Source organism: Mixophyes fleayi, chromosome 4, assembly GCF_038048845.1.
Source record: "Mixophyes fleayi isolate aMixFle1 chromosome 4, aMixFle1.hap1, whole genome shotgun sequence".
Taxonomy (NCBI): Eukaryota; Metazoa; Chordata; class Amphibia; order Anura; family Limnodynastidae; genus Mixophyes; species Mixophyes fleayi.
In genome coordinates this window covers 196,107,365-196,127,539 of record NC_134405.1, presented here as the reverse complement: position 1 = coordinate 196,127,539, position 20,175 = coordinate 196,107,365, and the positions used below count along the sequence as shown (strand labels likewise).

At 39.1% G+C, this 20,175-nt stretch overlaps 1 protein-coding gene across 1 annotated transcript in view; it reads right to left on the bottom strand.

Annotated features, from left to right (window-relative positions):
• Nucleotides 1–20,175, bottom strand: part of TMEM117 (transmembrane protein 117) — a 299,423-nt gene that overhangs the window by 7,037 nt on the left and 272,211 nt on the right. The window contains exon 7 of the mRNA XM_075209075.1: nt 5,526–5,655. Within this exon, the coding sequence (XP_075065176.1) occupies nt 5,526–5,655 (130 nt within the window). The remainder of the gene's footprint in view (nt 1–5,525; nt 5,656–20,175) is intronic.

Sequence of the window (20,175 nt, the reverse complement as noted above, 5' to 3'; positions counted from 1 at the left end):
CATCTACCTCACCGGGACTCCCTCCTCAATATGCTTCTTTTACTGATGTTTTTGATAAAGCTCAGTCTGAACGTCTTCCTCCTCATCGTTCTTGGGATTGTCCGATCGACCTTCTTCCTGGCAAGACTCCTCCCAGGGGCCGGGTCTATCCACTCTCGTTACCTGAAACTCAAGCTACATCTGAGTATATACAGGAGAACCTCCAGCGTGGGTTTATTCGACCTTCCACCTCTCCCGCTGGAGCTGGGTTCTTCTTCGTCAAAAAGAAGGATGGATCATTACGCCCTTGCATAGATTTTCGTGGACTCAATGCCATTACTATCAAGAATCGGTATCCCATTCCGCTGATCACTGAGCTATTCGATCGCATCAAGGGAGCCCGTATCTTTACTAAGTTGGATCTTCGTGGTGCCTACAATTTAATCAGAATCCGTTCCGGTGACGAATGGAAGACAGCGTTTAACACCAGAGACGGGCATTACGAATATCTGGTAATGCCTTTCGGGCTGTGTAATGCCCCCGCTGTTTTTCAAGGCTTCATCAATGAGATCTTTCGGGACTTATTATATGTATGTGTCGTCGTCTACCTGGACGACATATTGATCTTTTCACAGGACCTGCCTTCTCACCACCAACATGTGGCAGAAGTCCTCTCCAGGCTACGGAAAAATTCATTGTTCTGTAAATTAGAAAAATGTTCATTCGAATTACCCCAGATTCCATTCTTGGGGTATATAGTTTCCGGAGTTGGCCTGAAGATGGATCCAGACAAGGTGAATGCTGTACTACATTGGCCCCAGCCAACTACTCTTCGTGCTATCCAGCGTTTTTTAGGTTTTGCCAATTACTATAGACGCTTCATTCAAGACTTTTCTTCCATTGCATCTCCTATTGTGGCCCTGACTCGGAAAGGGGCTAATCCTAAGCAATGGTCACCTGAGGCTCTTCAAGCCTTTCAAACACTAAAAGAGTCCTTCTCTTCGGCTCCAATCCTTCGACAGCCTGATGTGACACTCCCCTTCTTTCTAGAAGTAGATGCCTCTAATGTGGGCTTAGGAGCTATTCTCTCCCAACGCTCGGAACAGCAAAAATTCCATCCTTGTGCCTTCTATTCTCGGGGTCTCCTGCCCGCAGAGAAGAATTATACTATCGGGGACAAGGAATTACTGGCTATCAAAGCTGCATTAGAGGAATGGAGATACTTATTGGAGGGAGCTCGCCATCCGGTGACGATCTTCACGGATCATAAGAACTTGTCATATCTCCAGTCTGCCCAATGCTTGAACCCTCGTCAAGCAAGATGGTCTCTTTTCTTTTCCCGTTTTGAATTAATAATAACCTTCAAACCAGCTGCCAAGAACAAAAAAGCGGACGCTTTATCTAGAGCCTTTGTGACGTCCTCTGATATAGAAGAGGTTTCCAACCATACCATTCTAGACCCCAAATGTATCTCACTGGCTGCTTCATCCACCAAAACGCTACCATTTGGGAAGACCCTCGTGCCTCCTACTCTAAGGAGGAAAATCCTTTTGTGGTTCCATGCCTCTCGTTTTTCTGGACACGCCGGTGAACACAAGACCTTTGAGATTCTCTCTCGAAGTTACTGGTGGCCTTCAATGAGGAGAGACGTCAAAGAGTTCATTGCTTCCTGTGAACTATGTTCCCAGTTCAAATCCTCCCGCAGAACTCCAGCAGGGTTGCTGCGACCACTACCCATTCCGTCCAAACCATGGACCCATATTAGTATGGATTTCGTTACTGACTTACCACCTAGTAAGAATCATAACACTATTTGGGTGGTGGTGGACAGATTTTCGAAGATGGCTCATTTCATCCCTCTGTCTGGTTTGCCTTCCTCGTCTATCCTGGCTGAACATTTCATTAAAGAGATCTTCCGTATCCATGGATGTCCGTCTGAGATTGTGTCTGATAGAGGAGTACAATTCGTTTCCAGATTCTGGCGAGCCCTTTGTAAAACCTTGGGCATACGATTAGCACTCTCATCTTCTTACCATCCACAATCTAACGGACAAACTGAACGTGTCAATCAAGATCTTGAGACTTTTATAAGAATGTTTTCATCAGCCAATCAAGACAACTGGGTAGAGTTGCTTCCTTGGGCTGAATTCGCCCATAACAACATGTACCATGAGTCATCATCCAAAACTCCATTTTTTGTGGTCTACGGTCACCATTCGTCTTTTCCGGAATTTCCTGCCCTCCCGCCCACCCAAGTTCCTGCGGTGGAAACTGTTTGTCAGACCTTTAAAAATATCTGGTCTCAGGTCAAAACCTGTTTAAAGAAGACATCTATCAAATATAAAATCTTTCGCAGATAAGAAGAGGCGGGCTATTCCACCACTAAAAATTGGAGATCGTGTCTGGTTATCCACCAAAAATATTCGTTTGAAGGTTCCATCCATGAAATTCGCCCCTCGTTTTATTGGTCCATATAGGATCATTCAAGTAATCAATCCAGTATGTGTGAAACTTCTTCTTCCTAAGAATCTTCGGATTTCTAATGCCTTCCATGTTCCCTTACCACTTCTACCATCAACTGTATCATCGTGACTGTTTGCTGATTCCTATCCGCTGCCTCCGTGCACTACAGTCTTCTAAACCACTTCAACGCTATTATATATCATTGTGACTGTTTGCTGATTCCTATCCGCTGCCTCCGTGCACTACAGTCTTCTAAACCACATCAACGCTATTATATATCATTGTGACTGTTTGCTGATTCCTATCCGCTGCCTCCGTGCACTACAGCCTTCGCTCCACATCCACTCACCTGTTCATCATCAAGTCTGTGAGCTGATTCCTATCCGCTGCCTCCGTGTACTACAGTCTCCAGCTTGCAACTCGCCTGTGTTCATCATCGTGACTGCTAGCTGATTCCTATCCGCTGCCTCCGTGCTCTGCAGTCTCCAGCTTGCAACTCGCCTGTGTTCATCATCGTGACTGCTAGCTGATTCCTATCCGCTGCCTCCGTGCACTACAGTCTCCAGCTTGCAACTCGCCTGTGTTCATCATCGGGACTGCTAGCTGATTCCTATCCGCTGCCTCCGTGCACTGCAGTCTCATCTCAGCTCTCCTATGTTTCCTCGAGACTGCTGCTCTCATTGCCATCCACTCCTCTCCGTGATCAACAGCACCTGGTCTACTCTGCTCTCCCGTGTTCCATCGCTGCTGGCACCTATTGGTTGCTACTGGTTACCTCCGTGTGCCCGCAGAGTCCTGCTGCTGCTGTCAACGCTATCGTCCATCTACTGCTGATCCGCTCTCCACGCCTTCACGTGTCCCGCTGGTCTCTACCCTCCAGTCAGCATTGGATTCGTATCTCATCAACTACTCCTCTGCTGGATCATCTCCATTCTCCTGGGTCCTCCATGAGTCCAGTTCCACGTGTTACTGATTCCTGTGGATTCGTGTCCCTGTTGGTCTACTTACCTGTGCGCTGCACCTACTAGACCGCTGCCTCATCCATCCAGGGACTTCTCATCCAGCCGGCCTTCTGCCGCTCAGGTATCGCTGCACTCCTATCTGACTGCCTGCTTCTGAACCACGGTATGCATACTTCTCATTGACTGTGCTGGTGTATTGCATATCTTGCTGGACTGTGTTGGTTCTCCTCTGGAGTCTGCTATCCGCTGAGTCTATTGCCATCATTGACTGTGTTATCTTGTGCTGGATTACTTCAAGAGACTTTCTATATTTGCAGACCTGTTCAGTCATTTATATATATATTGTGCATATTACTGTGGATCGTATATAAGATGCCCGTGTATATCCTGTGTTGCAGTCTCTCCCCGTGCACCTCCTCACATATATATTCAGTGGTACAACTTGCTGATGACAGACCACTGATCCCTGTTTCCTGTATCACCTGTTCCAGTATCCTCTCACACAGCAGTGGTACAACTTGCTACCGCAGACCACTGACTACCCGGATACCTCCACTTGGATTCCATTCCTTCACTCAGACAGCGGTACAACTTGCTATCCGCAGACCGCTGACTCTCATCACCTCCTTGTTTCTGTTGGACATTCCTCCTCACTACAGCAGTGGTACAACTTGCTATCGCAGACCACTGACTACCTTCACGTGCCCTTGTCCATACAGTTCCTCGTGTATTATTACCTCCATATTACCAGTGCTGCTAGTCATAGACTTTCCTGAGCATCTCATCATCTACCATTTCCTGTTCCGTGATCACCCAGCTACCAGAGTACCCTATTACCATCTATATTGCTCTGGTAAGCCTACCACCTGGTGATCCCTGGGTAAAGACTCCTAGTGCCCGTGACACCCTCCATGGTAGCAGTGTACATGAAAGTGGGCTTTTCAGTCAAATACTCCAAGCCACCCTGCTCCATCAATTAACAGACATTGGAGAGACCCTTATTGAGTCCAATGAATAATTAATTCAGGCTGTACTAATCATGAAATAAATTCTAACATTAAAGACAGAGAATTTATTTTTTATTTATAGCATGATGTTCACAGTATGATGGTTTCTTTTTAAATGGCAGTGTTTTTTTTGCAGATTTATTTTAATGGGATGGCATGCTAAGTTATGCCCATTTCATATTTATCCAGTGAGAAAGTGAATGGCTGCATTTGGAATCAGGAACGATAATTTCTCTTTCTAACCAAGTGCAAATAGATTTATCACCCAGATCTGTGATTTCCAATTATTTACATGATAAGGGCCACAGAGATGCCCTAACTATGAGCTGAATAACTATTGATATATAATAAGTCGTCTAAGGAAGTTATAAGGGCTGGCCACAAACATATTTGAATGGTCACAAACTGGAGTCAAGATCATACATGTGATGACTGTAGAGAGGTTGCAAGTTGCAAACTTTAGTCTTTTTGCCATCTTAATTACTTTTTCCTATAGTTCGAGTCATTTCATTAATTTGTTGTTGCACACAGCATGCTGCAGATTGTGTGTGTTAACCCTCCCTTTCACATTTATTTCATGCATTGAAATCAATGAGAATTCACATAAAACACAGCTAAAAAAAACTCTCTCAGCGGAATACAGCTGGAATGGGCTCCTATAGTGGGAATATTACTCATAAACCTGATAACATTTACTACATACTGTGCTATAAAACACCAAACCTATAGCAGCCAACTGTCCCTATTGTTACAAGCTTAGTTTTGAAGATTTGTATCTAGAGATTTTTGTCCCTGGAAATAGCTAATTTCACCAGTTGTACATTACTCCTCCTATTCCGTATACTGAAAGCAATTAAAACTGTATATTCTTATATTCTAGACATTAGAAATTCGTATATTTTAAAGTCATTTTAAAATGCAAATATATTACATTATAACCAAGCTTAGTAAACATGTCATGATATAGTAACTTTATTGCACCAATAATAGCTACACAGTACTGAACATGGTATGCTCATGTGTAACTGCAAAAACATAGTATTTGCTGATAAACCGAAAAACATCATTATATTAACAGTGTGATCATGATCCTATCCCCAATATGTAAACATACCAGTAATATGTATATGGTATTCTTCTTTAAATATCCGTTGAAAGTGTGGCAGCTTGAACTGCATGTGAGCAGTAGGTAAACCAGGGAGATTGACATCAACATCACCCATGAAGTGTGGAAATTCCCAATCCTGAAAGAATAAGTTTAAGTACATTCATTATAGAAGGTAATTTCGCTCAATATTTAATGAACACAACATGAAATAGCTGCCTTACAGAGGACTATCAAGAACATGTTTATGTGTTCTTGGATTTAAAACATAATCAGAAAATGTAATTAGTCCTGCAATTAATTGGCTACATAATATAATAAAAAAGTTAGTGCTTTTCTCTGTGCTTTGTCTATTTTGGAGTAATTGTGTCTAACCATTGCATACCAGAAACACCCCATATGACCTGTGTTTTAGAGATGCTATGAGTTGTCTGGCTATTACAATTTGATGCTTGTCAAAGTCACTCAGGATCCTTACACTTGGCCATTTTTCTGGCTTCCAACACATCAACTTCAAGAACTGACTGTTCACTTGCTGCCTAATATATCCCTCCCCTTGACAGGTTTCATTGTTACAAGATAATCAATGTTATTCACTTCTCTTCTCAGTGGCTTTAATGTTGTGGCTGATGGGTGTATGTGTATATATGGTGACAGAAGCACTGGGAAAGTAGAGTATGGCAGGTATATAAGTTCTGAACCCCAGGGAGATTGTTTGTGGTTGGGAAAAGCTTCCTAGAGACTGACTTCAATAATAAGACAAACTGGAAAGGGACCCAGGGGTTATGATTGGAGAGAGAAGGGTGGACTGCATTCATGTGGCCTATTTTGGGTTTTCCAGAGATCTGGCAAGTTGCTGGATAATCAGGAGTTGCACCTGATGAGGTGCCGTTCAAAGGCTGCTAGGCAGTTCACTCACTCCCCAATACGATCTTAAGACAAATATAATTTTATATATATATATATATATATATATATATATATATATATATATATATACACACACACACACATATATATATATATATATATATATATATATATATATATATATACATACATACATACATACATACATACATACACACACACACACTTCCAAAGCACTTGGGAATTAACAGTTAACTAGTCTAAGAACTATATTATCTAAATATTTGTCAGAACTAATTATTACACAGTATTCACAATTGTGGTCATTTTCTATATATGAATTATTAATGATGTAAGTGACTCGCATTGCTTAAATTTCAAAAATACCCATATTAGAAACGTGCACAAAAAGACTTGCACTCCACAAGTAGATTGTACAAAGCACCCCATTTGTTACTTGTGGAGAACTGAGAAATAATCTGAGGAAAGGCACTCACGGGTCTTCTTAAATCAATAAATAGTCAGCATACCGAGTTTTAGCAGCAGCGACTTTCGCAGATAACAAAAATAACTTTACTCTACTTAACGAAGCTATTTTTAAACATAAAGTGCTGGAAACAGAAATTGGCAAAGGGCAGGAATGAAAAAGGTTATTGTAGCATCTGTCCAAGAAGTGGTTCATAAGCAGAAGAACTCTCACTTGTCATAGGGCAGCTGCAGATCGCTGGAATGGATCTATGGCTGTATAATACTTTTTTGTATCTATGAATAATTAATAGAATTGTCATTCAATCCCATGTTGATATATATGTGCCTTGTTTTGAGAATGACATTCATGATACAGATAATGCTAAATACAATGGTGCAGAAGTATGAAAGGATTGTGGGCTACAGGAAGTTTGACAAATGGACAAATGTGACAGAAGAAGAAATGGAGACATAGAAATACAGAGACACATGAAAGGTTTGCATAACAGATTTATGCTACTTGCTTCAGAAATGCGAATATAAATTTTCCTTTCTATGTCTTTTTAATAAGCCCAGAATTTTCTAGGCACCCCGATTAGAAAAGTTTGATTTCAGCACGACATTCTAAATCAAAACATACAAACCAGCACAACATGTGAGCACTTTCTTAAAAGCATTTCAGTGTTGGGAGATGAGGGAAGAGCTGCTTAAAGCAAATTCTAATTACACAGGCTCATCATCTTTTTGCAAAGAGACATTGTTATATCAGAATTTAGAGGAGACTGAAAGAGAAAGGAATCACGTTTATCTCTACATGAACCTATCACCTCAAGAATAGGTGAGAGTGTTTCCTGGCCCCCGAGAGCTGCAGAATTGGACTTGCATGAATTTCTTTTCTGCCTTGAATGGGTTGGCGCTGGTCATTTAGATTATCTTTTATCTCCTACACGCATCCAAATCAATTGTGTCCATTACTAAACTGTCAATTAAGTGAACATTACTAAATTGTCCAGCTGAGGAAGGAGAATCAATCATTGATAAGGTGCTGTGGAGGGAGTATCTCCTAAACAGCATGGGTCCTGGACATCAGCCTTCCCTCTGCCATTTTGGTAACTGAACTGTAAGCAGAGTTTGCTATGAAAAAGGGTTATGAGTGGAATTATTTTAATATATTATATACAAATTATGCCCAAAGCAATCCAATCACACCAACTCAGCTATTTGAGTGAAAAAGTGGTGTTTATAAGACAGACATCTTTCTGTACCAAATAGAAAAGAGTATATGAACCAAATATGAACCACATGTATTGAGTTATTCATTTCACCGAAAAATAGATTTTTAGACAATATAGTGCCCTTTTATTAAAATTGGTGGGCTCTCTCCCAAATTTTGCAATGGGACACGGAAATCCAGTGTTCTAACCCTATCTCATTATATCATCCTTTGCTCCCTTAGTGGATTCGTTTGTACCTCTCTTATAAGCCTGTGAACCCTAATTATACCAGCATGTGCCTATTCAGTATACAAGCTGTCACATGTGGCATGTGGGTGTGACAGTTTACTCAAAATCAAAATACATGTTCTGTCTAAAAATGACTAACCTCCTCAAAAAAATCCCACACTCAAACACAAAGTCATGCCACCACTAAGAGGCCTACAACTATCAAGAGGAAACAGGGCTGTTTTTTTTTATCACTGCTGATTGCAGCAATAGAAAACCTCCTGATTTCAGTGTTCCATTAGAAAAAATAAATAAAATTAAATGTTAAAAAAACATATAAAACGTGTTTTTAAAAAATGAAATACTTTGGATGGAATCCGAAATGAAAACTGCTTTGCTTAAATAAACCATTTTTTCATTCATTAATGCCTGAGTCCCTGCAATCACCTCCTGTTCGCTGGGAGAAACCCGGTGAAAATTGTCCCTGTGGTGTTCTACCACTTGTGAAACCCAACGGCCAACCTTTGATGTTTAGGGAGAGGCTATAAATTGGAAAAAATTGAGAGCTTTTCTCCATATAATAAATAGGAGCCTACGATTAAGTTCAAAAGCTGATCAGTTTTTCAGTTACTCCCGGTCTTATCCAAAAATGGAATTAGAACCTAAACTTGAAAATCCCAGTCTAGTGCTTGCCCTTGTCTTGGGTGGCTGGCCACACCTCTGCAGTAGTGCAGCCCCGTTTGTAGGGCACTGCATATACACTATTAAATTGCCCCGGTGGGTCCTTCGTGCCCCAGTCCAACACTGTACACGTTTTTAAATGAGATTTAATTTAACAAAAAGTCACAATGCTTGTTTAACAAAAATAGTTAAATTATAACAAATTGCCGTACAGAAAAATGAATGCAAAACACTTTCTTAATATAAAACAAAATAAATCACAAATAAGGAAGACCTATACTCACAAACTATTTCACGTAATCTGTGATCTGGGGGAATCCTTAGACAACTGGACATTTTCTCAGTAGCAGACTGATCCCCAAAACTGACATTTTCCCAAATCATTTCAATACTTTTAAACCTTTTCCTTTCCCCTTCTTTAACATCTGTCACAAAACTTACCTGCTCCACACTCCTGTGCTGCTGATTCCTTGGGCCTCTGTGTAAAGATCAACACTTCCTGGTTTGGGTGGTCACATGATTGTGGCTGGTAGGTGGAATATTCAAACCTGCAGAGTATATAAAGCTCACTCTGACACTCTAGCAGTGTCAGAGCAATAGGTTTACACACCAGTCTCACTCCCTGTTATGGTGCAGAAGCTGAGCTTTCCTGTGCTGTTCCCTTGGATTGCTTCTCTGCCTATCAACTTCTTGTGTACCAGTCCTTGCTCGTTTTTGACCACTCTCTCTCGGATCCTGATTTTGTACTGCACTACTGCCCATGTACCAGTTCCCAGCTGGTTATTGGACTTCCCTTCTGCATACTAATTTTATACCCTGCTACCGCCAGTGTACCAGTCCCTGGCTTGCTGACCTGGTTCTGGATTACCCATCCTCCACCTCTACGGTGTCACGTCTAGTGGCATTTCAGAGGCCCGTGACCTGCGGGTCCCCGGATACTAAGCCCATCCTGCCTTGCGGAGGTTCTTGGTGGAGACTGGGGAATCCGTTAGACTCTGCTCCTCTAGGTGGTCAGTGCTAAACCAGGCTAACACTTGTATCCATCACCTCTGGACTCCCTCCCTGATAACCTCATTACAACATCACTGAAAGAGGTGTAAAGATAACAGTTCTGTTAAGGGGTTCTTAAAATATACAATAACTCCTTTATGGAACATAGCAGAGATATGGCATTACTTCCTCCAAACATGGTATAATTTCCTACACATATACATAAAAAACATGTATATATGCATGAAACATGATGCTGTATCCCTTTGGGTGATACATCATCCCAATAGTTTCTTCATGGTGTATGGCACTTTATTTTGTTGCTTTCAGAAGTTATGAACTTCCCACAAACATGTGTTAGTGGGAAGTATTTCTTTGATCAATTATGTTTCCTATTTGGAGAATATGCTGAACTTAGAATGTCCCAATATTTTACTATACGTCTTTTAGGGTCCTTGAAACGCTTAACTGGGCATTACTGTAGTAGTTTCATAAATTGTCCTAAAATCCTGATACCAGCCTATGCCCATCATTATATCAGCCTGTCCCCCCCTCACTGTACCAGATTATTCCCCCTCATTACACCAGCCTGGCCTCAGCTTTTTTTCAGCCCGATATACCCTGCTCTGTCAATTTTAGTTTCCCTAAGGCCTTCCATCATTTCCTCGGATCTTGGGATTTTGCAGAAGCCAAGTCAGTAAAATATTGCATTTGAAAATACCCTAATATATAGGCTGCACTCCCATCTACTGCTGCCTGAAGGTCGTGGAAAAGTTACTGACAATCAGGGAACTGAGAAAAGAGACACATTAGGACAAACGTCGCCAGCCCCATTCCCCACACCAAAGACAGATACCTTTATAGGTAAATTAAAATAACTGACTTGCAATATTTAACACACACTATTTTCTGCCACAAGTACTTACCCTGATCTGCCTCCAATTGTGGTTTTGTTGTATTTATTTTAAGAATAAGGGTATCACGAATATGCCAAATTTACTGTCAGACTTGCAGTAAGATATATCTAAATATTTTGCAACTCAGCTATCAAATGTTCAGAACAAAAAAGCATTTACAATACGCACAATTTTCTGTTGCATGTATAATACAGTATTACAACAGTTTCACAACATGTTGCTGTGACACTGATTAAATGACAGCTGCTGATTAAATGACAACTCGCATGAAGTACAAGCAAAAAAAACCCAATATAGCAATGACACAGTAATTTACATTATAAAAAATAAATAAATAAAATCTAATCTTTTTTTAGTCTATGATGAAGGCCTCATATACAAAAACAACCTCAGCGCGATACATGGTGGACATCTTGTTGAAGTCAGTGTATACTATGCCTAAATATGCAAAATATGTTAACTGCTGGCTTATTCTGAGTGAATTCAGTAAACACCGGAGATTTACTACTGAAAATGGAATTTCATATACAATAATAAAGTAAGCGGAATCCTCAAATTGCGAAATAATATTACAATACTGTTATAGCTGACTATGCAAGAATCTGTGCAATTTAAATCAATGAAGTAGGGTTGTTTGATCCATAAAACTAGGTGGGGAAATGTAATTACAGTATTATAGTAGTGCTTTCACTAGCGATGAATATTAAATGTTTTTATAATGCAGCCATCTGTACTCAATGCACATGTATTAGATTATTAAATATTGTACTATATATTGTTTATTTGTTGTAATGTTCCATAAATAATAGTGTTAGGGCATGTATAATGAAATAAGGATGACTTTGATGGTTGAAACTTTCCATTTTTACTTGCTTGAGCACCCCAAATTTGTGCTGCTGCTTGTATGACATTTTTTTGTTAGTCTTCCTGGTGCCTGGACAAGCAACCAGGCACCTGGAAGCAACCAATTCGGATAACTTTGATACCATTGTGTGACTCCACAGAGTGTGTGGCTGCCAGGCACCGAATCCTCGCAGGAGGAGTGTGTCCTGGCCTTTTATGTAATGCGTCTTGAAGGAAATGGGCTTCTACTGAAGTTTTATATGCACTGTTGCTGCCCTATAATACAACCCCTTAGCTACAATTCTAGTCAATGGTACTATTTCAGCCTCTTTCGCCTTCTCAATGGGACTATACAGGGATGCCCTCTGACACCCCTTTTCTTTGTTTTAATGATAGAGCATTGGCAGCAAGAATTCATAATAACCATAACATAACAAATCATTCAAGATCTCTTCATATGCAGATGATGTCTTACTGACATTGACCAACCCCCACATTTCACTCCCATCGCTGCTTATGGAATTTCTAACCTATGCTGAACTTTCAAACTTAAAATAATCCTTGACTCGCAACTATCCTTTGTTCCCCACATCAACTGTATATTTACATCATGCTCCATACAACTAATAAAAATTTCCAGAATACGTACATATCTCACACAAGACACTACAAAAACTTTAATTCATGCACTCATCGTATCCCACATCAGCTATTGTAAATCGTTCTCTGCAAACCCACTTCTTCAAACAAGCTTATAATATTCCTCTACCACCCTCTAAATCTCACTAGGTTACCTTATTACCACCCTCTACACAGCTAACACAAGACAACAACCCTCTGACCAACATAGTTGTGTGAATAAGCATACAGCCCACTAAATACTTTGTAACCTTTGCATTCTAGCTGGACAAATATTCAATATGATGTAGCACTTACCCTTGTGTATCAAACCATTGTCCCATAGATTGTAAGATGACGAGCAGGGCTTTCTTACCTCTACATATGTATGTATTACCAAGTATTGTTTTATTACTGTTTGTCCCCAATTGTAAAGCACTATGGAATCTGCTGGCACTATATATATAAATGAATAAATGATGATGATGATGATGATGAGGATAAATAGGACTTACTGCTAAATTTAACAACTAGTACTCAAAAACTCCTCTCACAAAACTATAATATCAGAAGACAACAACATAAAATTAAATACAGAGGAATCTTACGGACCAGCCATTATAATCAACTTGTCTTCAAATACACACAAAAGACGGTGGCTTAGGTCTCCTTAGCATATAAAAATATTACTCTGCAGCAAATTTCCCAGACGTGGTTCTGTTCCACTCTAACACTCACACTAAGCTGTGGGTTGATATCAAGCATGCTTATTAGGGATACTTTCCCCATACACCCTGCTTTAGATATCACTTAAACAGAGACCTTCATCCCAGCAACTACCCTCAATAACGCGTTTCACATTATCCATTTAGGACAATGACGCATGCACATTTTGCAAATATAGATGAATACACAAGTCACGCTACTGTGCCAGCCCTCCTCCCTACCCAAACCTTTCTTTCTTTTTGTACCCTCTTCCCCACAGCACCCCTATCTTTTTGCTTGAAAAACAGCTTAATAAAAGTATATTAAAAACAAATAAGCCTAAATACATTTTTAATACAAATACTTTTTTTTATTAATTAAATATAATAAAGGGAAAATAATATAATTCAAATTATCTTATATTATGTACATATTACTGTTATTCATTAATGTATTAAATTAAGAGTCATCACCAAGGATGTCATCACTAATTAAGAGAGTCATCACCAAGGATGAGTACACTTTTCTTTATGTTCGTCACCCAGTCACTCCGGTTCTTTATCATTTTCCCAAAATTCACAAGTCACTCACACATCCACCTGGGCACCCTAATATTTCTGGTATTAGCTCACTCACTTCCAATTTATCTTTTTACGTTGATCACTTTTTACAACAACATGTACAGTCATTGAAATCGTACATTAGAAATACTATGCATATATTGGAACTAACTAAAGATATCACTTGGCAGTCTAATTATGGATTTTTGACTCTTGATGTACAGTCATTATACACTAACATTCCTCATACTATAGGTTTATCAGTAATAAAAAAGGTTTTGAAACGTGATTCACTTCTTCCATTGAGTCAACAGCAATTTCTTCACGACGCCAATAAAATTTATCCTCACTCACAATTATTTTTTATTTGAGTCCACTTATTATCTTCAGGTTATGGGGACGGCCATGCGGACCAGGTTCGCGCCGAGCTATGCTAACCTCTACATGGGGAAGTTAGAAAACAACCTCGTGTGGGGGGGACCGTTCGGTGCTAGCCTGGACCTCTATGGCCGTTACATTGATGATTTGTTTATTTGGAATGGTGACGGTATAATCAGCTCAAAAATTTGTTTCTTATTTTAACACTAATTTATATGGGTTAAAATTCACACCAATTTAATTCCAAATCTATTACTTTCTTTGATGTCACTCTCTCAGTGAGTGGCAATTTCATTGTTTCAACTAATTTCAACAAACCTGTTGATTCCAGCTCTTATCTTCATTACACAAGCGGCCATTATTAACCCTGGCTAATGAGCATCCCAAAAGGTCAAATGAACATACTTAGAAGAAATTGCTCTAATACTGAAGATTTTAATAAACAGGCTGACATTATGTCTAGGAATTTCTTGGATAGAGGTTACCCTGAAAGCCTCATAAATGAAGCAAAGCAATTTGCACTCCAACAAGATAGGGGTGAATTGTTAGTTCCAAAGATACGGAATAAGGATAATAAATTTGACCAGAAGCGCTCACCAGCTTTTGTTTCTAGATTTAATAATTTATCACATCAGATTAAAAAAGCGATATTTAGAAATTATAAATTGCTACAATATGACCCAGTTCTAAGCAATTCCTTAGACCATAAACCTCTAGTCGCTTTTAAGAAGACTAATAACTTAAAAAGTTTTTTGGCTCCGGGTGTTTTGAAAAGTATGGGAGATTCTAAATCCGCTGCAAGTGGAATTTTGTGGTTGCCCATGAAACCAATGGGATGTTATAGGTGCAATAAGAAAATATGTTTAACTTGTAGATATATAGATAACGGTAGAAAAACTGTTACATCTGCTGGTAATGGGTCAGAATTTGAAATTCAACAATTTATAAATTGCGATACCTCATATGTAATTTATGTGTTAACATGCCCTTGTGGTTTGCATATGTGGGGCGAACCACACGATCCCTTAAAACCAGGTTTCGGGAACATAGACTAAATATTTTGCGTGGTTTACTTACTCATAGTGTCTCCAGACATTTTCATTATAAACATAACAACTCCCCAGAAGGGCTGTCCATATTAGAGGGGGAGATATGTATAAAAAACTGTGTAGGGGGGAAGCCCTATGGATTTTTAAATTACAAACACTATCGCCTGATGGTCTAAATGACACTATAGAGTTTAATGACTGGTATTATTAGAAGAAGGGTTATGTATTTTGTTTATCTCGCTGAAAATACGAGATTATCCTCATTATCTTAATGAATAGATTTTTATATATACTGCCTTTACTGTGTCATTTATATCCGATATTGAACTTCCAGTCCCTGGAGAAGTTGGAGTGTTGTTATGGGAGATTTCATTGATATCCATGCTATTTGCTGTCCATTTGAGTTACCAAATATTGAGAACATTCCCTTATCCTTTTCATCATTGATGTTACTATATTATATATGTATGTTTGCGGTTGTGCAGCCCAATATGGTATATATGTGTGTAATATTTTAAGTAAATATCATTGATATGAAGAAGTCAGATCCAGGATGTAATTAAGGTGTTTTTTACATATATATTTTTTATTATTTTATTTTAAAAAATCCAGCCGGCATGCTAAAATAACTGAAAGTATATATTTTTTAATGTTTTGTTTTATCTTTTATTTTTTTTTATTACTTTTATTATTTATTATTATATTTTGACTATTTTAATATATGTTAAGTGCTCCCTTTTATTTGTGAGATGTAGATACGTATAAATGTAAGCTAAACTACAAAGGGTTAAAAGTTGAGACACATTACATCACGTATGTCTCCAATTTAGTAATCAATGTTTAACCAATGAAAAACGCTACTATGAGTATAAGATACTGGACTCTTTGTACACACATCATAGCTTTGAAAAAGTCTGTCTGATCAGGCGAAACGCGTCAGCTAGTTTACTACAAGACCACAAGAGATTCTATATACTTCAATTCACTAGTTCCATTCTCACGCCGATAGGAACCTTTTACCAGGAACTACTTCTAACATCCGGTGTTGTTGCTACATCTCATTTCGGGTGCGTACCCGTGGGACACGTGAACGCCGATATCGGGACTGGCTGCTTGTGACCCAGCGGAGTATCAGTGAATTCATCACAACTGTTTTCTATGCAGAGCCCCTGAGCGAAGTGTTCCCTTATTTCAGAAAATCCAGCCTGTGGCTGTTTATATCGGAGACTGGTTCTATGTAATTCATTGGAGTGTTCGTAAGTTCACTGGAGAATTGTTCCATATGAAGAGTCTCTTAGTATCATGCTTTTATTCAAACACTTGATTTAGTGCATTACCAAAATCAGACTTCCATAAATATTTCTACACCATCGATTCTATGGGAGATAATTCCCGTATTATTAGATCTGTTATGGCGTGTGTTTGAAGGTTTGGATCTCTATCAATACATGTTGTCCACAATTGAAGATTTTGCATATTGGGTCCTTACTGGATCCTAGTTTCAGCTGTATGTTTCTACATCATACTGAGCCATTTATATTTGAATATTTTTATATGAATGTGTCATTTACTGTCTTGGGTAGTAACTAGATATAATACACTTTTTATGATTGTCTAATGTCTAAATAAATATTTTTTTTTCTACTGCAATATATAAATACGTTCACTGTTCCTGCAGTCCAGAAATATTAATACTGCAATATTAAACTATGTTTACTGTTCCTGCAGTCCAGAAATATTAGTACTGCAATATTTTACTACGTTCACCGTTCCTGCAGTCCAGAAATATTAGTACTGCAATATATAAATACGTTCACTGTTCCTGCAGTCAAGAAATATTAGTACTGCAATATTACACTACGTTTACTGTTCCTGCAGTCAAGAAATATTAGTACTGCAACATTAAACTACGTTTACTGTTCCTGCAGTCAAGAAATATTAGTACTGCAATATATAAAAATACGTTCACTGTTCCTGCAGTTCAGAAATATTAGTACTGCAATATATAAATACGTTCACTGTTCCTGCAGTCCAGAAATATTAGTACCAGAGATTAAACTATAATGGAGTACCAAAATTTGGAGGATAAAGTAGGGAAAGATCAAGAACCACTTCCTCCTAATGCTGAAGCTGCTGCCACTAGTCATGACATAGACGATGAAATGCCATCAACGTCGTCTGCCAAGGCCAATGCCCAATCTCCTAGTACAGGGCATGTAAAATCCAAAAAGCCAAAGTTCACTAAAATTAGCAAAAAAAAGAAAATTAAAATCATCTGAGGAGAAACGTAAACTTGCCAATATTCCATTTACGACACGGAGTGGCAAGGAACGGCTTAGGCCCTGGCCCGTGTTCATGACTAGTGGTTCAGCTTCCCTCAAGGATCTAAGCCCTCCTCCCCCCCCACTAAAAAATTTAAGAGAATTAAGCTGTCATCAACAACACAGCAAACAACTCTGCCTTCTAAAGAGATGGCATCACAAATCCCCAAGGCGAGTCCAAGGGTGTTGGTGGTTGCGAAGCCTGACCTTCCCATCACTGTACGGGAAGAGGTGGCTCCTTCCACCATTTGCAGCACGCCCTCTGCATATGCTGGAAGGATCACCCACAGTCCAGTTACAGATTTGGCTAATGAAGGTGTGAATGTTGTACACCGGGAGGAGGATATTGATGTAGCTGGCGCTGAGGAGGAACTTGACAAGGAGGATGCTGATGTGGTTATCTTAAATGAGGCACCAGGGGGGGAAACAGTTGTTGTCCATGGGATGAAAAAGCCCATCGTCATGCCTGGGCAGAAGACCAAAATATCCACCTCTTCGGTCTGGAGTTATTTCTATCCCAATCCAAACAACAAATGTATGGCCATATGTACCTTATGTAAAGCTCAAATAAGCAGGGGTAAGGATCTTGGCCACCTAGGGACATCCTCCCTTATACGTCACCTAAAGAACCTTCATAATTCAGTGTTTAGTTCAGGACCTGTGGCTAGGACCGTCAGCAGTCCAGGGACACCTAAATCCCTTGGTCCTGTTGTATCCACACCAGCAACACCCTCCTCGTCAATTTCCTCCACAATCTCGATCAGAGATAGTCCTGCAGTCCAGAAATATTAGTACCAGAGATTAAACTACGTTCACTGTTCCTGCAGTCCAGAAATATTAGTACCAGAGATTAAACTACGTTCACTGTTCCTGCAGTCCAGAAATATTAGTACCAGAGATTAAACTACGTTCACTGTTCCTGCAGTCCAGAAATATTAGTACCAGAGATTAAACTACGTTCACTGTTCCTGCAGTCCAGAAATATTAGTACCAGAGATTAAACTACTGTTCCTGATTGGTTTGTTAAAGTGCGAATGTCCTATTTCAACAACATCAGGGTGGATGGCAAACTCTTGCAAACTGCCATCCTGTCTGCCACTGCAGTGCCACTCCTAGATGGGCCACGTGTTTGTGCCGCCCACTTGTGTCGCTTAGCTTAGACATCCAGCTACCTCGGTAAAACCTTTTGGACTAAAAACAATATTGTGAGGTGTGAGGTGTTCAGAATAGACTGGAAATTAGTGGAAATGAATGTTATTGAGGTTAATAATAGTGTAGGAGTGAAAAAAAAACAAAAATATGGATTTTAGCACTTTTTATGCTTTTTTTTTTAAAAAAAAAATCAGAACCCAAAACCCAAAATCAGAACCAAAACCTTTAGTGGGGTGTTTTGGCAAAACCAATCAGAACCCAAAACCCAAAACACCAAAAGTGGCCAGTGCACACCCCTAATTGTGATTACTACATCTATATAGATGAGTGTCTATGTTTATATGTATACACACATATAAGTTATTATTTTTATTCTTTAATCTGGTGTGAATTTGTGCTGGTGTGTTCTTTTTCTATCGTTATATACATTAGTGAGGGTTAGCCATTCTCACATCCAGCTGCAGTCACTCCAGTCTGATTCATTCAGATTGTATAATACCAGTGCCTGAAGATTTTTTTGTTGCTTCATTAAATTAATTTAATCAAAATAGTTTTTTTATACATGTAAAAAAATGCAACCTTTAGGCCAGGTCTTCACTGATGTGACATTACATTTTTTTTTAACAATACTGAAAATGCAAGTGTCAACTGCAACTAACTCCTGCTAGGCTATCATTGTACATTTACAAAGTAGAATTTTGCTACAACACTAGAAAACACTAGTAACAATGGTAGTGAGTAAAACATAGATTTTTAGTGTCACACCTATTTACATTTGTTTTCACTAGCATTAACAAATGCTATGGCTAAGTTGGTGGGGGGTATCATGAGGGACTCCTATGTGACACAGACAAACATATTAGGGAGAACATTTTAACCAGAGTGATATTGTATTTCATGGTCACAGTTTACTGTTCTTGTGTGTTACTAATAAAGTTCTTATATACACTCAATTTTCAGAGCCAGGGAAGTAGATTTTTCCCTAATTTAATATTTATAATCATATAAGTATAAGAGTATCTGCTTAAGTGCCCTTAATACTCATCAGGGAAAATGGTTCCAAAACAGCATTTAATAAATATGCCAGCAAAAATGAAGGAACAGTGTTGCATGACAGTGTATATCAGCTTGTCCCCTCTGGAGCTATGAGACAGCTGAGGAGACATGCAAATGTAATACTCAGTCTTCCAAATCTTCTCTGCAGCTCAGCCTGGAATGTTCCCAAGTGAAATTGTTCTCAGCATACAGTATTTAACCCAGTATGCACTCCGTCCATGCCTCTAAGCCATTGCAAGTCTGATGCCAAACTTAGACAGTATGAGGCACAGCTATTTACAATATAATGTGCTAACATTGCCTGGTTTACAAATATTTTTTTCCTTTTTATAGACAAGTTTAAGTTAAAAAGTAAAGACTTGCTGAGCCACATCTTTAACTATAGCCTACATTCAAATGCATCACTACTATACTATACATTAAAAAAAAAAAAAACAATTATACTTACTTTAGTACGGCTGTTCACCTAACAGTAACCACAATTAATGAGAAGTTTCAGTTTTACCACTGAAAAACGCAGTTTAGATGGTCAAGGTAAACTTAATCCTCCATGTTTATACTGTGCGCTATTGGGGCAAGCACCGTGAATGACAGCTAGGTTGACGATTA